Raw genomic sequence first — 23,839 nt, 5'->3', positions numbered from 1 at the left:
AATCGACTATGTCAGCCAGATCAACATGAGAAACTTAAAATATTGGCTTCTGCAGTTAACTCCATCTTTACCTTCATTTTCCAGATTATGAACAAACTAGAATAGAAAAACAAGCTTTCCTGCTTTTTCAGGTCCCAAACAGTTTCTCAATTTGGAATGAATTAGTTCAAAGAAAAATATTCTCTCCCCACCAGCAGAAGAAGCTACTTCTGTTAAAAGCGAGATCATCACTTCAACAGTCTCTGAATCCAAGTGGTTAAGTGACTTCCACCAGTTCACTGGTGTGACTTTCTTTAAATCAGCAGCAAACATTTTTTGAATGGTTCACCCTTAGCTCTGAAGTTTATTATAGTAGACACTATGGAGGGATGACTGTTGGATGTCCATGTCATAGCCAACTCCTCTTCTTCAGCAGTTATGGTTTGATCCTGATACCGAGTCTTGAGAATCTTTGCAAGAAAATGAGCTGGTGATAGTGCTTGTCCCATTTGTTTTTTTAATGCTTGTAATTTAACTCTGCCATTGCATATTTCTCTTTTTAAGATCTCACTCAGTTCCATCCAAATTTCAACAGCATCAGCAATAAAACTGCATTTTGTTCAAGGCTACAGAAATAGGCTTCAGGGTACTCTGCATGTGTTCAACATTTCTCAAGCTCAATGTTGAGAACTTTGGCTGTGAGAATGCCATCTATTTTTTCACGATTTTGTTCACAAACTCATCAGATTAGGCCAGTTCTTGATATAGTGCTCAAAACAGTCCACTTCTGAGTTCCATCCCATGTCTTGTGGAAGAGTTAGCTTGGTTTCTCCCACTTTTTTCAGAGCAGCTGCTACAAAATGGTTGTTATGGAAGTATTTTGCAATTTCAACATTAGCCTTTATTTCTGGAACACAGAAGTCTTTGACTAGGAGGTGTATCAAATGAGCACTGCAACTGTATGTTATTAGCTTGGGACTCTCTTTACTCTGTTCTAAGTTGCTTCTCATCTTGGATATATTTGCAGCATTGTCTGTGACCAAGTGGCGTACTACACATTTGAATTTTTTTTTCTTCCCACAGTTTGTTATAGCTTTTACTGCTACTTCTTGTAAATATTCTGCTGTGTGTGCATTTCCTGATGTAGCAATTGTTTCTGTAAGGAAGACATTCCCTTCTTCTGTTGTCACACAAGCACATACAACAGGATCACTGGTGACATTGCTCCACTCATCAAGACTCAGGTTAACAATTGCACCCTCTAGACCTTTTGCACACTGCTCAATTTCTCTTTCATACACTTTACTTTATCCAGCAATTTGCCTGCGACATCTGTTCTGTTGGGTGGACTGTATCCTGGTCTTAATGACTGAACCATGTTAATGAAGTGTGGGTTCTCAATCATATGGAAAGGAGGGTTTGTTGCATAAACAAACTGGGCAATTTTTTCATCAATTACCTCTTTTTGTAATCTGCAGGTTCTTATCACAAATTTATCTATGGTTGTTTCTGGAGGATGGAGATTTTTTTTTCTTTTTGCTACAGGTGATATATTGGCTATGTGACATACATGACGTGACTGAAACACTATCACTGGCAGATAACACTGAAACTGTAGAAAATAATGGTGATCTTGAAGGTGGATAGTCTTCAGAATCCTGTAGAGGATGGATTCTCCTAAACAAAACAAGTCAATGCAGTTATTTAATTATTACCATACTGCTCATTTAGTATTACTCATTGCATTCACTGATACTCGGTACTACTTTAAAGGTGAAACTGTAAAAGAAGATCTGCCTATTTCAGCTATTTATTTTTTTATCACAACTGTATCTTAAATGATAGTACCATAGAGTAACAACTATATTTTTTGCTCAAACATGAGAATTCAAGAATAGTCCAAAAGGAAGATAGGCAGTCCTTAAGAAAAGCATGAAATAGAGAAGTTTACCAACCTGAAGATCCTCCATGTTCAGACATGTTCCTTTCATCGTCTTCAATGCAGCCTCCTCCTGAGAATGAACACTTCTCATGATGACGTTTCATTTGGGCAACCAAGTCTTGAATTTCTTTGTTGCACTGTTTGCATTTTGCACACATGCCTGTCTTACCAACAAGTATAGGAACTTCATTAAAATATTCCCAAACTGTCTCTCTTATGGCCTGCTGCCACTGTAGGATTTCCCTTCTAGTGAGAGAATGGTATGGTAGATCTCAAAGGAATGAAGGCTACACTCGAAGACCTCAAGACTTCAGGAACATGCTGCTCAGTTTCACTTTTGTTTCTACTGCCTGTTCCCCCTCACATTTATCTCCAGACTTCTCCTTCTCCAGATCTATTTCACCCCCAACCATCTTCTATTCACTGAACTTTCTGAAACTTTGCACTTTTAGACAGAGGTAGGGGATTGCCTCTGTGTACACAAATTTGCAGAGGGACAAAAGGGTTGAGGTCTGTTATTTCTCACCTCTATTTTTTTTATTTTAAAACATTTTTGCTATTAACAAGCATGTTATCGCTGGAGACATAAATCACAGTTTGAGAACTGCAAAACTAAGCATTTCTGATGATATCTTCTAGACTGAGCCCCGGTTGGGTAGATAGAAAGAATAACCTAAATAATCTATACAGAAGCCCCTGGAACCCCATAAGATTGGGTCTCTAATCCATGAACTATTGGAACTCATTTGCAAAACTTCTTAAACATTACATTAATATATTGTCTAATACTACAAATTAGAATTTATAATCTGTATTCCATAATGAGATATCTTTGAGCTATAACGTATCTTAATTAAAACGACCTTTAGATGGATTTTTTCCTCAAAAAGCATTTTATCAAAAAAATCCAATTTAAATAAAAAATTTTTTGTTTTTTTTTAAAAATCATTGGTTTTTATCCACCCTGTATAGTAGGTGCTTGAATAAGACAGCCCGTACTATTAAGTTAGCTGTATGTCTACAGTATTGGCTGTGCTTACCTTTTTTGCTCTGCTCTTATACACTCAAAAGACAGCACAATCTCCTTCCACCCCTTATGTTTACCAGGTTTTTCAAAAGTGCATCATGGGCTTGATTTTAGTAGCTCCCAGGCTGCTTGAAACTTGTGGCCAGCCCTTCCTCTAGCCAGCCCTCCTTCCCCTGCCCCTCCCTAAAGTCCAAACCCTGTAATACTGTCCAAAATCAGAAAAGCCTGATTTTAGTGAAGTCAGACTTTTCTGGATTCCCATTTTTTGACAAAATCAATAGGGTTTTGATCAGAGGGGGTGACGAGTGGCCTGCCTGGGTGTACAGCTCAGCTAAGCATAAAACCCTCTAGTAATTTAATACTTAAATGACTACTGCTCCAAGAAAAGTTTCTGAATGTGTGTATACAAGAAAGAAAACCAGGAAGTACTGGATCAAACTTCTAGTTCTCATTTATTTAAAGTTTTGGAAAACAGAAGAACAAATGACTAGTAAGTGAGCTGAGAGTCAACACCTACTTACTTAAAATTGATTTTTAAGGCCATGTCTACACTACCACTTATGCCATCAACAGGGATGTGAAAAAACCTGGATGACAAGTTTCACCAGCCTAAGCACTCATGTGCACACTTATGTTGGTGGCAGAAGCAGATGTAACTACTGCTGCTTGTTGAGATGGTTTATTATGTCAAGAGGAGCACTCTCTCCTGTCGTCACAGAGCGGCTACATGATCCATCGTACAGAAGGACAGCTGCAAAGGTACAGCAGTGCCTCTATAAGTTCGCTAGTGTAGACATGACCTAAGTGTTGCTGAATACCATGCCTGGGGACTGATGTAGGTACAGTTGAAGGTACACTAAGTAGAGTTCTTCAGCCTGTGGCAGCCTGAAAAACAGTTTATGGGGAGCGGTGACCTTTTCATTTAGAGAAGGGAGTTTCTAGCCCTTATGGTTGTAGAGATGCTTCACATTTTTGAGGTTAAATCAATGCAGTGCTGCCTGTGTGAATCTGCAGACATGCCACTCTTCCAAGGAAATGCATGCTATTCTCTGCAATGACCCCACCACAACCCCCAAGAGCAGCATGGATACCTCTGAGGAGTCAGAGTTCCAGGCCACCGCAGGCAACACTGAGGAGGATGACAATTGGAGACAGACGAGCAGGGGATCCATTGTATAACAATGGCCATACCGGGTCTGACTAAAGGTCCATCTAGCCCAGTATCCTGTCTTCTGACAGTGGCCAGTGCCAGGTGCCCCAGAGGAAATGAACAGAACAGGTAATCAAGTGATCCATCCCTGGTTGCCCATTCCCAGCTTCTGGCAAAAAGAGGCTAGGGCCACCATCCCTGCCCATCCTGCCTAATAGCCATGGATGGACCTATCCTCCAGGAACTTATCTAGCTCTTTTTTGAACCCTGTTATAGTCTTCACTTTTCAAAACATCCTCTGGCAAGGAGTTCCACCAGGTTGACCGTGTGTTGTGTGAAAAAATACTTCCTTTTGTTTGTTTTAAACCTGCTCCCTATTAATTTCATCTGGTGACCCCTAGTTCTTGTGTTATGAGGAGGTGTAAATAACACTTCCTTATTTACTTTCTCCACACCACTCATGATTTTATAGACCTCTGTCTTATCCCTCCCCCACTCCCCAGTAGTCTTTTCCACACTGAGAAGTCCCAGTCTTATTAATCTCTCCTCATACAGAAGTCGTTCCATATGCCAGTCATTCTTATTGCCCTTTTCCAATTATCTTTTTTGAGATGGGGTGACCACATCTGCAAAACAGCAGCATGGCTGAGCGTGATTACAGGGAGGGAACTTCAGGTGAGTAAGTTAAATATTGTGTGTGGGGGGGTGGTGTCTTCATGTTTGTTTTTTTTTAATTTAAAAAACCAGTTGCAGTACAGTGGCTATCTGCTTCCCAGTGCCTGGACCAGCTAGGCAGAGGGTACTCTGCAAAACACTGTTTATGTTCAGAGGGATGTCCTGTGAATCCTCCACAGAGATCTTCAGGAAACTATCATTGAGGTACTTTAAATCCATTGTAGAAGGTTTCTGGGGAAGGCTGCCTTATTTCTTCCACCATGGTAAGACACTTTCACATGCTACTCCAGTATTAATTTGGCAGGCATCATTGCAGTAGACAGCATAAGGACCCGGTCTGTACCTGGACACTTGCAGCAGCTGTTCCCTTGCCGCCTTTGTTACTTTCAGGAACATATCAGCAAGGGTTATCTACAGATGTTGGTAATATTCACTTCAATTGCTTGACCCACAAACACTAGTGCCTGTGGGCCCCTCTTGTGTTTTTCCACCCCTTCCCCGATGCTTTACACTACATGGCTGTAGCCTGGGTGGCAGGGGTTGGCATTGCCCATGCAAACTGCAAGCCTAGGGCAGACTGTGAAGAGGCAGGCCAAGGACTGCTCTTGGGCACCCTGTTCCCCTGTGTGGGGCAGGTGGATGGTCCAAGCCTCCCACTGTGTCCCAGGCTGCCTGGGAAGCTAACAGTGCCCAGGTCCAGCTTCAGGACTGGAGAGGGGGTGGTGCCTCAGGTCCTGGAGAGCAACAGTGGCAGGGGAAGAAAGGGAAAAGGTTTCAGTGGCCATAGGCTATCACATGCACAGACACATGCCCCTCATCACCTCAGCTTGCAGTTTGGGAAGGGGAATGCCAGACCCTGACCTCCAGACAATGTTCAGGTTAGAAAGGGAAGGTGGCATGGCCCCCTGAGCACCTATGGTTTTGCTGCGGGTCATTCCCCCCACTGCCAGTACTGCTGCAGATGGTCCAGCACCCTTGCCCTACTTACCATAGCTAGGACAGCAAACAAGTTCTATGAATACCTTGTAGAAATGAAAATGTTCTGCTTTACACTTGCATGGATTCAGGGGAAGGATTTTTATATGGCAAGTTTGCACTGACAATGGTCCCTTTGTGCTGTGCCTGTTTTACAGCTGAAAGTGTAGCCTTCATATCCTCCACACCAGAGGAGAGGGTGTCCCAGATAATACGAAGGCGAAAGAGAATGCATGACTACATTTCATGAAATAATGAATACCTCTCGGACAGTGGAAACTGAGCAGAGGGCATGGAGGATTACGCTCACAGAAAAAATGGACATTATGAGCAGGAGAAAAGCCCATAAGAATGAGCATGGCACAGAGAAGGTGATGATGGGGATTCAGAAGGAACAAAGACATGTTGAGGCATCTGGTTGACCTACAGGAGAAAGCTAGAGGCTTGACTCCCTCTGCAGAACTGCATTCCAACATTGCTGTACTACCCCTCCCCACACACATTCCATTAGGTGTGCGGGGCAAACGCCATATCCCTTCCACTCAGCCTCAGGCAAGGGTGCACAGAATCACAGCCATACATACTGATTTTTAAAGAGATGAATGTGTTATCCCCCTCCCCACTGTATTCCCATCTTTCCAAGGTTTAAGTCTTGGTCAATTTTTTTTTTTTGCACACACAGAAATGAAAAGTCCAGGTCTTGAAAACGAAATCTTTATTAATTCAAAGTGTGGGGAGGGAGGAATAGGGAAATTGAGGCACTGGGGTGAGCACAACCTCACAAAGACCTGGAGTGGTGGATGGAAGTCAGGAGTCCTGGCTCCCATCCCTTCCACGCTCTAAGCAGTAGCCCACACTCCCCTCACTCATGGCAGCCATTGTTCTAGCCCCCCACCACAGATGAGTTGCTGGGTCAATGCTCATTCCGCAGACATCAAGTACACTCCCCATTCACCAGCAGTACCTTTGGAAGGCCAACGCTGAATGGAATGTCTCCCCAGCAGCAGGCTGGGAGGCAGCTCTAGTGTTGCTAGTGGGTGGGGGCTGGGAGTTTTCAGAGCAAAGCAGCAGGTATTTTTTCCAAGGTAATATCACTACATACACAGCAAGGTTCAGACTATTGGTAGGCACAACACAAAAGCACCACACATTACTGAGAGTCATTGTAACAGGCTGTGCTCGCCACCGTGGCGACTCCTGCCGGTTGCTCCGGGAACTAGCTCTGTCCACCAGCAGGGCATCCTCCTCTTGTGTCTCACTCTCCCTCACTGCTTCTCCATTGTCTCTGCTGTCTGTGGGGATCTGCGTTGCCCCGGACCACGGCAGCCTCTTCAGGGCACGGCCCTCTGGCTGTGCTCCAACTCAGGTATCTCCCCCCTTCCGGGTGAGCCAACAGTCCTTCGCCTGCCCTCTCACTGCAGTGGTGAACTACAGCCCCTACTCCAGCCCTTTGCTTAGGGGCAAACTGCAATCCTTTGGCTGGCCACTTCCCTTGGCAAGGGGGGTGGGGGGGACAGGCCCACCAGCTACTCTGTGCCCCAACCCAGGGACCCTATAGCAGGCAACTGCTCACTGCCTCGTCTTCCCCTCTGCCACTATCTGCTTTCCCTGGGCCACTTTCCCATAGCCCCAGCACCTACTTGGCCCCTGTATCAAGACCACACTCTGGGAGCCGGCCAGGCTGGAGCTCCGCTTGCTCCCCCAACCCTGCCCAGCATTGCTCTGTATCAGATACTTCCCTCTACAGGCAACCAGTCCTTCTCCCTCAAGCTCCAGGAGACTCAGCTCCTCTCTCCCCTGCAGCCCTTCTTATAGGACCCAGCCTGGCCCAGATTGGCTGCACCGTCACAGTCATTAATAAAATGGGTTTTCAAAGTCTCCCCGAGATATACTGCTCCAGGTCAGCAACTCTTCAAACGGCCAAAGGCACATTCAACCATTCTGCACTTACTGAGCCTATTGTTTAATCGCTCATTGCTGCAGTCCAGGTGTCTGATGTATGGTTTTATGAGCGATAGGAGTAAGGGGCAGGCTGGGTCTCCCAGGATCACTATTGGCATTTCAACATCAATGGTGATTTTGCAATCTGGAAAACAAATCCTTGCTTACAGCTTTCTGAAAAGACCTGTCTTCTTAAAGATGCATGCGTCAGACACTTTCCCAGACCATCCCACATTGTCAATAAAACATCCCCAGTGATACACCAGCACTTGCACCACCATAGAAAAGTATCCCTTGCTGTTTATGTACTCTGTGGCAATGGTGGTCTGGTGCCAATAAGGATATGCATGCTATTGCTCCATTGCAGTTGGATAACCCCACTGCGGCAAAACCACCCAGTATCTCCTGCATATTGCCCAGAGTGACAACCCTTCTTAGGAGAAGGCGATTAATGTCCCTGCATACTTGGATTACAGCAACCCCCATGGTGGATTTCCCAAATACAAATTGATTCCCCACTGACCAGTAGCAATCTGGCATTGCAAGCTTTCACACAGCAATCGCCACTCGCTTTTCCCACTGTCAGAGCATGTCTCATTTTAGTGTTGCTGCACTGCAGGGCTGGGGAGGGCTCAGCGCACAGTTCCTGGAAAGTGGCCTTATGTGTACAGAAGTTCTGCAGCTACTGCTCATCATCCCATACTTGCATAATGATTCAATCTCACCAATCAGAGCTTGTTTCTTGGGACCAGAATTGGCATACCATTGTGTTCAGCTGCTGCGCGATTGACAACGATCAGGAATTGTTTTGTTCCATGGCTTCCAGCAAGGCTACTTGAAGGACACTGCAATGTTCCGTGCAGCAGCTCCTCTCATGGTTCTGGAAATACCACTGGATAAGGTGCGTGGTTTTTGTAACGCTCACAATAATAGTGCACAGCTGTGTAAAGTCCATATTTTTCTAGAGATGGCATACATGTAGTTATGCCAGACTTTTGGAAAAAAGGCGAAAAATATTACGGGTTGCAGATGAACTCAGGGGAGGGAGAAAAGCATATCATGGGAAGTTGAAGCCATGTGCCCAATCACTCCTGTTTGCAAGCCCCTCGCAAAACTCCCTGCGGCTATGCATCCAAATACTGCTAGTGAGGATGCACTCCACTGACACAATGACTGTGGCATGGACATGCACAAACAACATAATTACTCCGGTGCCTGTATGTCGACTTAAGTTTGTAGACATGCCAAGACTGAAATGTGGAGCATTGATCAATCCCACTGTCTGAATTCTGAATTGTTAATTGATGCCTGGTGGTGAGGGGCAGAGCTGAAATGAGCTAAGCAGGGTGACTTGGTATAAAAAATCAGTTCCCAGGCAAATTCCAGAGCCATGAATAGAGGCAGAATACAGTTATGGCAGGAGCTTAGAGAAAGTGAGATTTTTTCCTTCCAGGTCCCACTCAGATTTCAAGATGACCAGCAACAGAACAGCTGTGGTGACTTGCCACAGATGTGCCATGTTTTCTTTCCTGTCTGAAGTCAGAAGTGACTTCCTGTGCATGAAATGCAAGCTGGTGGCTGTGTTGGAAAAAGATTCTTAGATTAAGGGGCAAATAGAGACACTGAGGAGTTCCTAGATGCAAGAACCATCAGTACACCAGGTTCAAGAAAAAAAGGAGCTGGCCACCAAAGAATGAGAGAGAGGAAGTCAGGGGAGACCTAGAAGTGTGAAAGCATGAGAAGAGGTCGCAGTGGTGTTCTACACAGCTGGGGACAGCTTAAGATGGGCAGGCTGTGGCTACCAGAGAAAAGAGGACCAGGAGGAATTCCACACAGCTAGCAGTTTCTAATCGATACCAGGTGCTCAACATGAAAACTGTGGAAGATACCTCAAGATCCAGCTGGTCCAAGGGAACATACGGGACACCATCTAACCCTGTAGATGATAGCTCAACTCAACCTGTAAGAAAAAAAATATATCAAGTTTGCCTAAGAAGAGTTCTCCAACTGTCTAAAGAAGACAGACTATTCTTGTTGGGGATTCAATGTTTGGAAGAACTGAGAAAAACATTCTGCAAGGCACAGGAGGACAACAGGATGGTGTGCTGCCTTTCCAGAGCCAAAACATGAGACATCACTAACAATAAATAGGATTCTCAAGTTAATGGGCAAGGATCCATTTGTGATGGTTCATATCACTAATGACACTGTATTGTGGGATATCACAGATCACAAAAAGACTTCAGGGTACTTGGAAGGGTGCTGAAGGAGAAGAATTTCCAAGTGATCACAGTTTCTTCCTGTCCTGCGAGCAAAGGAAGACAAGGCAGAAGACTTTGGAAGTGAAGTACTAGCTAGGTAAGCGGTGTAGACGTTTGATATTGTGGAACACTGACCACCTTCTATGGTAAAAGGAGACTGCATAGTTTAGATGACCTCCATCTCAGTAGAAAGCGAACCAATCTCCTAAGAGACAAGCTGGCTAGAAGGAAGATATAAGCACTCATTTACCACAAAATCAAGATGCTGCAACAAAATTAATCAAGGAACCAAAGGACATGAAGAAATTCTTCATTTGCCTATATACCAATGCCAAGAGCATGGGTAACCAGAGGAATTGGAACTGGAATTGGAACATTTCGGAACATAAATTCAACCTAATTGGTATTACTAAAACCTGATGGGGAATTATCTCCATGACAGGATTATTTAAATCAATGGTTGTAACCTATTTAGAAAGGATCAAGTGGGCAAAAACAGGAATGGGAGTGGCACTCTGTCAAAAAATGTTTTGGGAGTCACTGAACTTAGAAAATGATTTTGAAAGCTTGTGGATCAACATCCTAACAGATAAAGTATAAGGTGTGTACTGGTTGGCATCTGCTACAGACCACCAAATCACACCAGGGAATAGGATGACTGGCTCCTTACACAACTACCTATCATGTGTAAGAAAAAAAGCTGTGTGATCACAGAGGACTTCAAAACATATGCTGGACATATGATGCACCAGTACTAAATCACCCACAGAATATCTAATTATTAGAGATGACAATTTCCTAACTCAAAAATGTTGCCTCGAACAGAGGGGAATTCTACACTAGACCTCATCTTGAGGGATAAAGAGGAACTAATCACACAACTAAGAGCTAACTGTAGTTTAGGTACAAGTGATAACTTAATCACATTTATAAAGTCCAAACAGAATGAAGTCCAAACCAGTAATATATATGGTTCTTGAAAATGTCAGTTTCACAAAGCTGAAAACTACTGAGCCTAATTAGTTGGAACAAATTAATAGGAAAAAATGTGAATGATAATTGCAAACCGTTTAAGGACTTTACTAGAGGTCTGAAAAGCCACACACAAGGAAGAAGACTATTGGTTAAAAACAACCTAGTTTAGAAGGGAAGCGAAGTGAGCTATAAAAAATATAAAACAAATGGAAGAAAGGGGAAGATGACAGCATAAATATAAATCAGAAAATAGGAATTGTTAGCAAATTGATAAGATAATCAAAGGAACAAGGAAAAATCTTTGGCCACCAGAGTTAAGGATAATAAGGAGCTTAAAATTAAAACAAAGAATGCTAACAGCATTGGTCCATTACTAGATGGAAATGGCAAAATTATCAAAACAGAAAAGTCAGAAGTGTTCAATAAATATTTGTTTTGTATTTGGGAAAAACAGATGAAATAGTCATATGCTAACACTTTCATTCTACTGCATCTCTGGTGGATGTTAAACAGCAGCTACTAAAGTTAAAAATGTTTAAATCAGTAAGTCCAGATAACTTGAATCCAACAGTTTTAAAAGAGCTGGCTGAGGAACTTGCTGGACCATAATGTTTATTTTCAAGACGTCTTGGAACACTGGAGGAGTTCCAAAAGATTACAAAAAAGGTAAATAATGGCACAACATTAAGAAGGGTAAAGGAAATGACTCAGGTAATTATAGGCCTGTCAGTTTGACACTGATCCAGGGTAAGATAACAGAATGGCAGATACAAGACTTGATTAATAATCAATTAAAGGAGGGTAATATAAGTAATGCTAATCAACTTGAGTTTATGAAGATGGATTCTTTCTAACTTGACATTTTTTATATGATACTACAAGTTTGGTTAATAAAGGTAATAGTGTTGATGTAATAAACTTTTGTAAGGCATTTGACTTGGTACTGCATGACATTTTAATTAAAAACTAGAATGATAAAATTAACAGGGCACACATTAAAAGCTGGCAAATAGCTCTCAAAATGTAGTTGTAAATGGGGAATCAGCATTTAGAGGGTGTTTCTAGAGGGGTCCCACTGGGATGAGTACTTGGTCCTATGCTATTTAACATTTTTAGAAGTGACCTGGAAGAAAACCAAAATCCTTGAAAGTTTGCAGATGACAAATATTAGGGGAGTGGTAAAATAAGGAAAGAAGACAGGTCACTGATACAGAGCAAGCCAGATTGCTTGGCCTCAAGCAAACTATGTTTTAATATAGCTAAATATATACACATCTAGGAACAAAGAATGTAGTCCATATTTAAACGATGGGGGACTGTATCCTGGGAAGCAGTGACTCAGAAAAACATTTAGGGGTCATGGAGAAGGATGAGCCGAACATGAGTTCCCAATGAGAGACTGTTGCCAAAAGGGCTAATGTAATCCTTGAATCCATGAGCAGAGGAATCTCAAAGAGCAGAGAGATTATTTTACCTCTATATTTGGTACTGGTGCGACCACTGCTGAACACTGTATCCAGTTCTGGTGTCCATAATTCAGGGAGGATGTTGATAATTTGGAGACAGTTCAGAGAAGAGGCATGAGGATGATTAAAGGATCAGAAAACATGCCACAGATTGAGCTCCTTGCATCTATCACTATATCTTAAAGAGAAGATTAAGGGGTAACTTGGTTACAGTCTAAAAGTACCTACATGGAGAACAAATATTTGATAATGGGCTCTTCCACCTAGCAAAGATAACACAATTCAATGACTGGAAGTTGAAGCTAGACAAATTCAGACTGGAAATAAAGCACTGATTTTAACAGTGAGAATAATTAACCATTGGAACAATTTACCAAGGGTCATGGTAGATTCTCCATCTCCAGATGTTTTTCTAAGATATGCTCTAGAAATTATTTTGGGAACGGTTCTATGGCCTGGATTGTACAGGAGATCAGACTATATGATCACAATGGTCCATTCTAGCCTTGGTATCTATGAAACAGTCTTGTATTTGGGCACGATTGGTATTTTCACTGATTGTGCCTAAGCAACACAGCAGCCTTGTGACTAGGGTCAAGTCTATTATACCACAAACTTGTCACTCAATTCACCAGAAAGCTTTGGCAGCAAAGCAATGCCAGCAGAACGGACAACGGTACTTGATAAGGCTTTGAAGTTTACAACTTTCACCAGGTAAATGCATGCCTCTACTTTAAGAAAGGAAATAGGCACTCAGCAGCAGCTCGTCTTCCACACTGGTATTTTCTGACTTTCACAAGGCAAAGTTCTGAATGGTGCGTTTAAGCTCAAAGAACCAAGGATTTTTCCTTGCTGAATGGAGATCAGCCCTTGCAGAACACTTATCAGTGAAGTGCTATTTTATTCTGAAAGTTTATCTGCAGAGGCAGAATATGGCATGGGTTCTTAACCTATGATTACAAACAGGTGTTTGAGTTGTAACCACCAAGCCATTTTTGTATTGCTAATTGGAAAGGAGGGGGAGTCCCAGTATGGCAAAGGTTCAGAATGACTGCTCTAAGGGCTTGCATATGCCAGAGACTTTTGCACAAATGAAACTATAGCTACACCAATATAACCCCCCCCCACTACTATACTGAATCAGCATAAAAGTGATTTGCACCAATACAGATCAATTTGGAGGTAAGAGACTGCTGTAGGTTGCTTTTTATTTACATTATTGTAACATTTATAGTAGGAGACTACAATGTGCAGAAGTCTCTGGTGTAGACAAACCCTATGATGAATCATCTTCAGAAGACAAGTTTAAGACAAGGTTTCGCATACAGCTTCATTCAACTTCAAGTTAATCAAACAACTAGGCAACTGATTTTTGCTGACCCTAAGGTAGCAACTTAAAATGGATTTCACTCTATGTCACACTCTGCCACAAGACTGTTTATTACAGGACACTCAATTACCAGATCACTTATATAAAGATGTCCCTGACCATCCAGAACTATGTTTTAACTAGTTCACTAGCAGATTAAGCATGGTTCACTGGGAGAATTCATACAGCAATGACCAGGGCAGTCAGGCTGTACTGCTTTGCATTATTGCCTGTCAGATGATTATGCTCAGCAATCGGAAAGCAGGAACATGGAGGCTGGCTAAATGAACAGGGTCAGCAGTCTGATAATAGGGACATTCCTATCCAGACATTTAAAATCCAAGGTGAAATCCTGTAATGCAGATCAGATATCTACTGAATAGGTAGTTATGAAACTATTTTCTAGAATAATGCACCATTTACAATTGTATTTTTCAATGTGTAAAAGCTAAAGGGACATCAACTTAGAAATATCTGTCAGATGTTTTCCTACTTGATTAAGAGTAATGCATAGAGTTTTTTTAATGCAGCAACAGGCAAGATATTTTTAATTTGAAAAAAGGGAAACTCAAAAATTGTCAGGAGGTTTAAGAAGCCCAGAACACAAAGCTACTTTTAACTTAATTTTAAGCTGACTAGATTTCAAATTGCATGTCCCTTTGGATTGTTTGTTCTATATTTTAACCAATGTTTAAAAGTCAGCTTAATCTTTTAAATACCTTTTAGTTTTTTCCTGAACATGAAGTCTTCTTAGTTGATGCACCAACTCGGCTGTGTGAAAAAGTGACTGTTATTTTTCTTTGAGTCAAACAAATGTCTGAGTAACATCTGAATGATGGATTTAAAAATAGTAAGAATCCAGATTTTCTTCAGACTTTTGAAAGAAAAGTTTGCATGGAAGCAACATTTTCATCCTAAGTTGCTAAACAATTTGAATAAATGCTATTTTAAGAATGCTCTGTTGTAGCCTGTAAATGCATATTGCTACTATAAAAGCTAGTTGAATAGGAACAATATTACAAACAGACCAATCATAGTTAAATACAAACAGTACTTAAGATTCTACCTGTACTAGGTAGTATGAACCTGTGCATAATGTACTTAGTGTCTTATTGCTTCCACTATGGGTTACTAATAACCTTAAAATATACCAGTGGTGTCGGATTTTTATTTTAAACCCGCAAATATTAACTGTTAGGGCCCATTCTGGAATTCCCATTCATGTGAGTGGTCTATTTATGCACAGGTAGTTCAACTGAAGTCAAAGGGACAACTTTCATGAGTGTTATCACATTCAGACCTTAATTGCCCAGAACAAACAACATACCTACAACAAAACAGGATCCGTGTAGTTGTTCCCCTATTTCATACACAATTTGATGACAGGGTGGACTGATTTAAAAATCAAAATTATTTAAATTACCAATTTTAATCATGATTTCAAACAGCAAGCAAGAAACCTTGATTTAAATAAATTTTAGTTATTTTACACATTTTATTCAGTTATTTTTCTAAAGAAAGGTTGATTCTCCCTGGTTGGTAACCTTTAAAACGGGTTTATCTACAACTAAATACATCCTTTACACTAAACTTGACATCTTGCTAACCAGGAGGATGCACTATATCTACACATGTATTAGACAACTATATAGCTTAATTTACATTTATTCAGATTCTTAATTTTTACCTTTTTATTCAATGAGAAAATGGTGAATGACTTATTAGATACTTTATTTGTGATTTGTAAAAAAATTTGGATGAAAATTCAAATGTGATTAAAAATGCACAAAAACAGCATTTGCTTTAAAGAAAACTACCTTAAATGTGGTGGATACATTTAAAAGTTTATCAAAACATGTTTTGCCTTTAAAACTGAAGTATTATTGAACTTATTGCTTCTGGTCACCATGTTCTCCAAGATTTTACAACTAGCACATATCATCCCCTCAAACCCTGTTTTTATTCCTAGATTGGAAAATAAAAACAAACCTTCAAGCTTTATAACTCAAATGATTTCTCAACTCTGAATGAACTAGTAATTGAACCAAACTGAATAAACTGAAGAGAAAATATTCCCTGCACACCTTCAGAAGAGGCAGCTACTCTGCTGTCAAAAGCAGGTTCAGCATTTAAACTCCACTTCCAGGTGCTTAGCCAACAACTTCCATCAGCAGTTCAGTGGTATAAATTTAAAATGTCAGCTACAACATGTACTGCTTAATCATTTAAATTAAATACAAAAATAAATCATAGTAAGTTTAAGCCTGAATCAACTGCCAATTTCAAATTAAATTTGAAATAGTTTATATTTTTAATTTAAATAAAAAAATTCTTTTTTTTAAAAAATCCACCATGTTTGGTGTAAACAGTGCTGTTTTTAGCCATTACAGATTTCAGGTTCAAACTGTTTCATATACTGATTCAGAACTTAATTTCTCCTATTACTGAAGCTATGTAAATTGATACCATTTATGTTTGCCTTGTAGTTCAAAGTCCATACTTTATATTCCTTACACATTACCAGAATTTAAGTTGAGGCTACATCTGTAGAGAGTACAAGAGCATTCTAAAGCCAACAATTTAAACCTAGAAGCAAAGATTCACTCAATTTCTCAAATTGAAAAAAGTCCATCCAAAACATTAAATGGCAGCTAAGTAATTGCTTGCTTTAAGTAGGTTCATATCCATGTATGCAATGCAACTCTAGATAAAATAGTTTAATTGGCATAAACAGAACTGTCACCACTAAGACTATAGTTACAATTTCTTTTGGTATGGTCTGCTTTTTAATTTTTATTTCTATGGTAACTATACAGCTTTCAAACGGCATATAACACATTTCAAAGGTCTTGGTGGTCAGAGAGCTGACCAGTCATATCATGCTAGCTATTCCTTATTTCAGTTGCTAAACTGCTCTAACATATAGCTGAAAACACAAGCTTTCCTAATACTATTTTTCCATATATGCAGTTATTGTAGTTACCACAGGGATATGGTGCTATTTTGAATGTGAAGAGAGGTGGACAATCCGAAGGTAAATATGGTCCACACTGACATTTCCACCTAGTCCAGTGCTCTCAAACTCAAATGACCACGAGGGCCACATGAGAACTAGTACATTGGCCCGAGGACCGCATCACTGACCCCCCGCTCCGCTGCCCCGCCCCCACTCCTTCTATGAGGCCCTGCCCCTGCCCCACCTCCCATTCCAACCCCTTCCCCGAAATCCCCACCCCCAACTCCACCCCCCCCGCCCCTAGAGGGTGCAGGAGGGGTGCTGGGTATGACAGGGGATTGAGGTGCAGGAGGGGGAGCAGGGCATCTGGGTGCAGGACAGGTGTGGGGTGCAGCAGGAGATTGGGGCTCCCCTGCCCCCTGTGCTGCTCCAGGAAGTGGCCGAACCTGGGGGGGCCCACAGGGGTCTGTGTGTTGCCCTGGCCACGCCTTCAGGCACCGCCCCCCACAGCTCCCATTGGCTGGGAACCGCTGTATTTTAGAGCGGGGCAAGCAGGCTAGAGCCGCTCTAGGTAAATGCTGGGGGGGGGCCGTGGGGAGCTGGTGGGCTGCGTGTTTGAGACCCCTGATCTAGTCAGACTGCCAGCATTCATGACATGAGAAAAAAAGTAAACTTTTCTCAAGCACTCTTTAAAGGAAATGGACTTAATCTTTAGCAAAGCTCTGTGAGAATTCTAAAGATGAAGCACAAAGTTATGTAGGAAGCAAACTGTATTTATTGTACTTTATACACGTGTGAAGATTTTGTACACCTCCCAGTAATCTGACAGTTCCACTTTTAGTTTCAAACCAAGTGGTGAAGACCACCACAGAATTTTAAAGCAGGCTTAAAAGTGTAGCATCACCAATGGAAAAGATCTTTCTGCAGAGAATGGGCTGAATGCCCCAGAGTTATCTTAACTTTTATGACTGCTGCCTATTTTTGTCTTGCAGGGTCCCTCAAAGCATGAAGGGGCCAGTTTACAGTTAGTTGTAAGCATATTATAAAGAAATGTTTTTTTAGTTATTTACTTCCAATTAACAAAAAATTATATTTAACTATGATTTTAATAGAAGAGCAATGCTAACTTGTGAATACAGATGTTTGCAGAGAGAGTCTGATATAAGCATTTCAGAAATTTGTATTGCTTTCACCAATTTAGTTCACATGTGAAGATTTACTTTAACAGAAATAATTGTAATAACCATTAAATGCTCAGTGATCTAAATATTAAGTATAATTATGTATATAGATTTCTTCCATGAGGAAATTTTTATTTCACTTCTTTACATGATCTTGTTTGTCAAAGAGGAATTGCTACATATTTGGGACATGCCAACACAAACTTAAGTATAAGGAATTTTCAATTGGAGAAAACAGTATGCAGTACCGTTCAACATAAGATTTTAACTTATTTTCTTCAGAATCTCATGGTAATTAAGACCCATAAATCAAACCACAGAAGTTCTTAAATCTTTGATTAAATTTTAAAAAGCGAGAAGATTGACTGGCTGTTCAAAATACAGTTAGTAGCTATGATTTCATAAGTAAAAGCGAGCTTTAATAGGCTCTGAATAATTCCTTGAAAAGCAATGAACCATATTTAGAAATGACTTCCCAAAGTTATATGCATGAACATTAACTGCAGAAAGATATGAAATAAACCTCTTAAAAATTATTCTGGATCTCTGGGTTTCTCTGGATTTCAGGGCGGGTAGGAACAGTGTCTCCAGCCTCTTTGCCAGAAGCTGGGAATGGGCAACTGGCGGATGGATCACTTGATTACCTGTTCTGTTCATTTCCTCTGGGGCACCTGGCACTGGCCACTGTCAGAAGACAGGATACTGGCCCAGATGCTCCTTTGGTTTGACCCAGTAGGGCCATTCTTATGTTCCTATCTTTACTACTCTAGAGTTATGGAGAAAAACAAAGAATATAGAATGTACTTAAATAGACTGCCGAGCAGGGTGGATAAAAATCACTGATTTTTTTTTTAAAAATCAGTTTTTTATTTAAATTGGATTTTGAGGGAAAAATCCATCTAAAGATCATATTAACTAAGATGCATTATAGCACAAAGATATCATCATGGAACAGAGATTATAAATTCTAATTCTATAGCAAGAGAATACATTCATGTAATGTTTAAGAAAAGTTTTCCAAATGAGTTCCAATAGTTCATGGATTAGGGACCCAATCTTATGGAGTTCCAGGGGCTTCTGTATAGATTTAGGTTATTCTTCCTATCTACCCAACAGGACTCAGTGCTCAGTCTAGAACAGCAATACTCAAAGTGGTGGTCCGCGGACCGGTGCCAGTCCGTGAGCCATCGGCTGCCGGTCTGCGCGCACATTGGAAAAAAAACTTGCTGGTCCCCCACATCAGATAGCTTGAGCAGCACTGGTCTAGAAGATACCATCGGAGATGCTTAGTTTTGCCGTTCTGAAACTGTGGATTTGTGTCTCCAGAGATAACATGCTTGTTAACAGCAAAAATGTTTTTAAATAAATAAATACACAGAGGTGAGAAATAACAGACCTCAACCCTATTGTCCCTCTGCAAATTTGTGTAGAGTCAATCCCTTACCTCTCTCAAAGTGCAAAGTTTCAAAAAGTTCAATGAATAGACAATTGTTGGGGGCGGAATAGATCTGGACAAGGAGAAGACTACCGGAGATAAATGTGAGAAAGGAAGCACAAGCAGTAGAAACAAAAGTGAAACTGTTTGAGCAGCATATTCCTGAAGTCTTGAAGTCTTTCTGAGTGTAGGCTTCATTGCTTTGAAATCTACCATACCATTCTCTCACTAGAAGGGAAAACCTGTAATGGCAGCAGGCCATAAAAGAGACCAGGTTTGGGAACAAGAACCATTCAAGAAACATATGTTTGCGGATGATGTTTTAAAAAAAGTCACACCAGTGAACTGGTGGAAGTCACTTAACCACTTGGATTCAGAGACTGCTGAAGTGATCATCTCACTTTTAACAGCAATAGCGTCTTCTGCCAGTGGGAAGAGAATATTTTCTTCCTTTGGACTAATTCATTCCAAACTGAGAAATTGTTTGGGACCTGAAAGAGCAGGAAAGCTTGTTTTTCTTTTCCAGATTATGAACAGGAAAATGAAGGTGAAGACAACTGAGTTAGCTGCAAAGCCAATATTTTAAGTTTTTCACGTTGACCTGGCTGACAGTCAATTTAATTTTTTTATATTTCATTTAACTATTTTAGTTAAAAATAATTTTAATGAAAACAAACCTGATTAAAAAAACTTGATTGTTTAATTCAAAAATTCATATGCTTGTTTTGTTAAAATATATGTTTGCTGTTGAAGGAAAAAAATTCAGAATACATCATGGTTTTAGTTAATCACACCAATTTATATGTCTGTTTGGCAATGTTCTCCTAATACAGCATGGCAAGAAAATCCTCCAAATATTAATGATTAACCTGTTGAATTGGAGATATTTATGAAGTCATTGGGAGGTGAACTATCTGCTTTAATTACCATGAAATAACCAATCATTCATTTTCTGATATAGCTGTAAAACTAATATGAAAAATTTTCAAAATAAATCACTTGAAAAATGTATAGTGTGTACCTGCTAAAAATGAAGCCTACATCTGAGTAGTGAAAAATATGTATTAAGGTGATAACCAACAAGAATGCACTTTTATGTAGAAATCCATGATTAAACAGAGTCTTTCTGACTAGCGATTTAAATCATGATTTAAATCAAATCCACCCTTTTGCAGGGTGGCTATTGAACAGACAAGGGAAGAAGTCAGCATAAGTTCCCACTCCATTTGATTCAATTGAAGAAAATAAACCATACAAATAAGTGTGCATAGCTTCTTGAAGTGTAAATTTTAGGGCTTTATCTCCATACTTCTAGAACTATAGTTTGGCAAACAAGACCTTCTCTAAATACAACTTGCACAGGTTTAACTAGTTTTACTGTTCTTTTTTAAGTATGAGCTTTTCCAAGGCACAAAGAGCACTTAGGTGCCCACCTCCCATTGAAAGTCAGTACCTTCGCATGCCCCAAATGGAGTATGAGGGACAGGACATAGAATAGACCAGGTAGACCAGAGTACTCAGGGGGTCTGTGACTCCATGGTTCAGTTGTTATAGTACTTGAGTTTGCACTTGTTACTTGGTGAAACCTAAATATAGAACTCTCAACCAATTTGGTGTTTTTGCCCTGCTTCTTGACAGGCTGTCCTGTGGTTGGCACTCTGACCCATGAGCTACTCCAAAGAGCTTGACGGTATGTTTTCCAAATCGGAAGCTTTTCTCCACATAGGATGCTAGCCTGGATACAATCAATCCGATTCTTCCGGTAACCAGTTCTACCACCCTGTGAACATGTTTCAGAGTAACAGCCATGTTAGTCTGTATTTGCAAAAAGAAAAGGAGTACTTGTGGATCCCTCTGAACATAGGATGCCTTTCCTGAGCTGATCTGCAATGCCTCATGTGATTCAAATTATTAAGACCTACTTCTACTGCAATAATCTGCAAGAAATTTGCCAATAATTACTAGACAAAAAGGAAGTTAGGGAGATAGCTTCCTACATACAAAAGCCCTGGAACTAAAGTGTGCCAGTCATCATCCTGACCACTCTGCTTTGTATGTTGTATCTCCCTTTTCCCTTTCAGACAGTAAATACCTCAGAACAGGGACAGTTTACAGTACTCAACGTATTTTGTGCCACTACTGAAATATAAACAAACAACTTGGGTACATGAAGAGACCTGGTGCACATTAGCACTACTTCTCTCACAAGTGTCCATTTGCCTGAACTACTAAACAGTATGTAAACTACTTATCAGCTTTTTTCCATGCTCTTTCTACAGTACTAAAAGCATGTAAACATACTTAGAAATTAGTGATGAAAAATACATATCTACAACAAAGATTCACAACTGTAATTTCCTTCTGACCTCCAGCATCTGAACACATCACTTCAATGGCAGATCCTTCTGCTAACCACCTTTACAGTCCAAGCACTCAAAGGGAGTACAGATGTTTAACTCTTGGCAGACACCCCTCCCTAGGCAACACAACACTGTCTGGTGAGACAACCTAGAGTAGCAGAAACCTCATGTGTGTCACGCCCAACACTGTTTAATCAAAGACCTGTGCCCCAGCAGGTTTGTCTTAGATACTGCACTAACAAAACAGAGCAGTCACAGCTCAGAGAGCTGTCCCTACCACGTAAAGCAGAATAGTTTGAAGCACGTGCACAGGAGAGACCCAGCCCTCTCCTCCCCCCCCCCCCCCCCGCGCATGAGTGGGATGGAAGAAGCGCCAGCACATTCCTAAAATGCCCATTGGGTGACAGACCCAGACCCAAACCTCATTGGCTTGAACTTGTCAATGGCATAGGAGAGGCAGCCCGACTGGGGGGGGGGGGGGGGGGCGGAGAAGAGGGGAAGGCTGAGCCAGGAAACTCACGTGTAATCGTGGTTCCAGCCACACTTCAGCACTGTGAGGGGGCTACTCCCTATCACCTGCCAGGCTGCCCCACGGCGCCACAACCACAGACAGGGGAACCCCACAGATTAATATCTCCTGCGGGGGAGGGAGGTTGTTATCTGAACCCGCTCTAGGCATTACAGAGAGTTGGGGCTGCTGTGATAGCCACCACGAGGGAACCCCCAGCCCTGCCTCCACAGCAGAGAAAGACGACACGCTCGCTCCTTCCCTACTGCAGGCTCCGTGGGCGGGGGAAAGTAGTGAATACCCACTCTTGGGAAGGTCTGGACACAGGTGACAGCCCACGCCGGTCTACGGGCAGCTCACCCCTTTCTCCTCACTCCGGTCGCTTGGCAGCAGGGGACCCCGCCATAAAGGCGGCTCCCTCCTGGGTTTCGTTATCAGGGGAAGGGCCAGGCGCTAACCGAATCCCTGACTCAAGCCGCAGGGTGCGCAGGAGGCGGCGGCCCCTGCAGCTGTGGCCCCTCCGCGTGCGCGGGGCCGCGGGCAGCACTGCGACACTTGCCCCCGCGGCTCCCCTGGCCCGTCACCACACGTTGCCAGCAGGGCCTTACGGGCTCCACGCGGTGGAGGCGGGTGTCATGGCTCCTGCGCAGAGCCCGGTCACTGACTAGCACCTTCGCCGGGCCCGGGCGCGCTCTCCTGCAGCCAGCGGGGACCGCGCCGCGGGCGGGCTGTGAGCGAGGCGCTGCCCGGGGCCCCTGGAAGGCGGGGGAAGGTCACACTCGGCGTGAGGCCGGAGCGGGCAAGGTCAGGCCGGCACCCTGGGCACGCACAGGCCGCGCCTCAGGCCGGGGACGGTTAACGCTCCCCGCCCTCCCCGGAGCCTCACCCGGGAAAGCGCCAGGCGCGCCCCTCCCCCCAGCCCAACCGCACCCCAAAGCGGCTCGCGGCGCCCACCGGCGACAGCCCGGCTCCCCTCCGCCCGCCCCCAGCGCGCCAACCTGGGGATGGTGCGGAGATCGCCGGACCCCTTGCTCTGGTGCGGCTCCTGCGGCGAGGGCTGCTCCCGGGCGAACCACACCTCCAGCAGCTTCTCGGTCCCTTCGAAGAAGTGTGCACCGTTCTCCTCCATTGCGCGACAACTCGGCAACCAACAACCACAGAAATTAACCCCAGCCCGGCGGCCGCCCCGGCGGCTGCTGCACGGGCCGCGCCGCCGCCGGGTCCCCGGCCGCGAGTCACCTTCCAGGGGATAACGTTATGTGACCCTTCAACAAAACCAACAACAGTGAAACCGCCTGGGTGCGCGGCGGCTGCGGCGTGAGCGCGGGGGTTACAGTCCGGGCGGGCGGGCGCGGGGCAGGCGAGGCGGTTCGGTTCCTTGTATTCCGTATGTTCCCCTGTTGCAGAGAAGAGCGTAGAGCGAGCGCTAGCTAATGTCGCCGGCCATACTGTGTAAGCGAGGGGGCGCCGCGCACGCAGCCGCCTTTATACCAGCACAGGTAACAGGGAACTAGCCGCCGAGCGCGCCCATTGGACACGCGCCTCTCGGCCCCGCACTCTCCCAGCCCCCATTGGACACCGCACCTGCCTGTCAACCGCCTCGGCCTGTTCGACTCCGCCCTCAACAGCCGCCCGCCCA

General features: G+C 42.8%; 1 protein-coding gene and 1 long non-coding RNA gene across 2 annotated transcripts in view; both read right to left on the bottom strand.

Annotated features, from left to right (window-relative positions):
* AMD1 (adenosylmethionine decarboxylase 1) overlaps nucleotides 1-23,675 on the bottom strand; it is a 49,936-nt gene extending 26,261 nt beyond the window's left edge. The window contains exon 1 of the mRNA XM_073337047.2: nucleotides 23,199-23,675. Within this exon, the coding sequence (XP_073193148.1) occupies nucleotides 23,199-23,329 (131 nt within the window). The 5' untranslated portion in view covers nucleotides 23,330-23,675. The remainder of the gene's footprint in view (nucleotides 1-23,198) is intronic.
* LOC140908932 (uncharacterized) lies at nucleotides 573-4,177 on the bottom strand. Its single transcript, XR_012158020.2, has 2 exons — nucleotides 1,935-4,177; nucleotides 573-1,656 (listed from the first exon to the last, which is right to left on the bottom strand). It is a non-coding gene; the product is annotated as an uncharacterized LOC140908932 (long non-coding RNA).
* Nucleotides 23,676-23,839: the final 164 nt, after the last annotated feature.

The sequence above is a fragment of the Lepidochelys kempii genome, chromosome 3 (assembly GCF_965140285.1).
Source record: "Lepidochelys kempii isolate rLepKem1 chromosome 3, rLepKem1.hap1, whole genome shotgun sequence".
Taxonomy (NCBI): Eukaryota; Metazoa; Chordata; order Testudines; family Cheloniidae; genus Lepidochelys; species Lepidochelys kempii.
The sequence above is the reverse complement of the archived record's forward strand: the minus strand, read 5'-3'. Positions and strand labels throughout refer to the sequence as shown.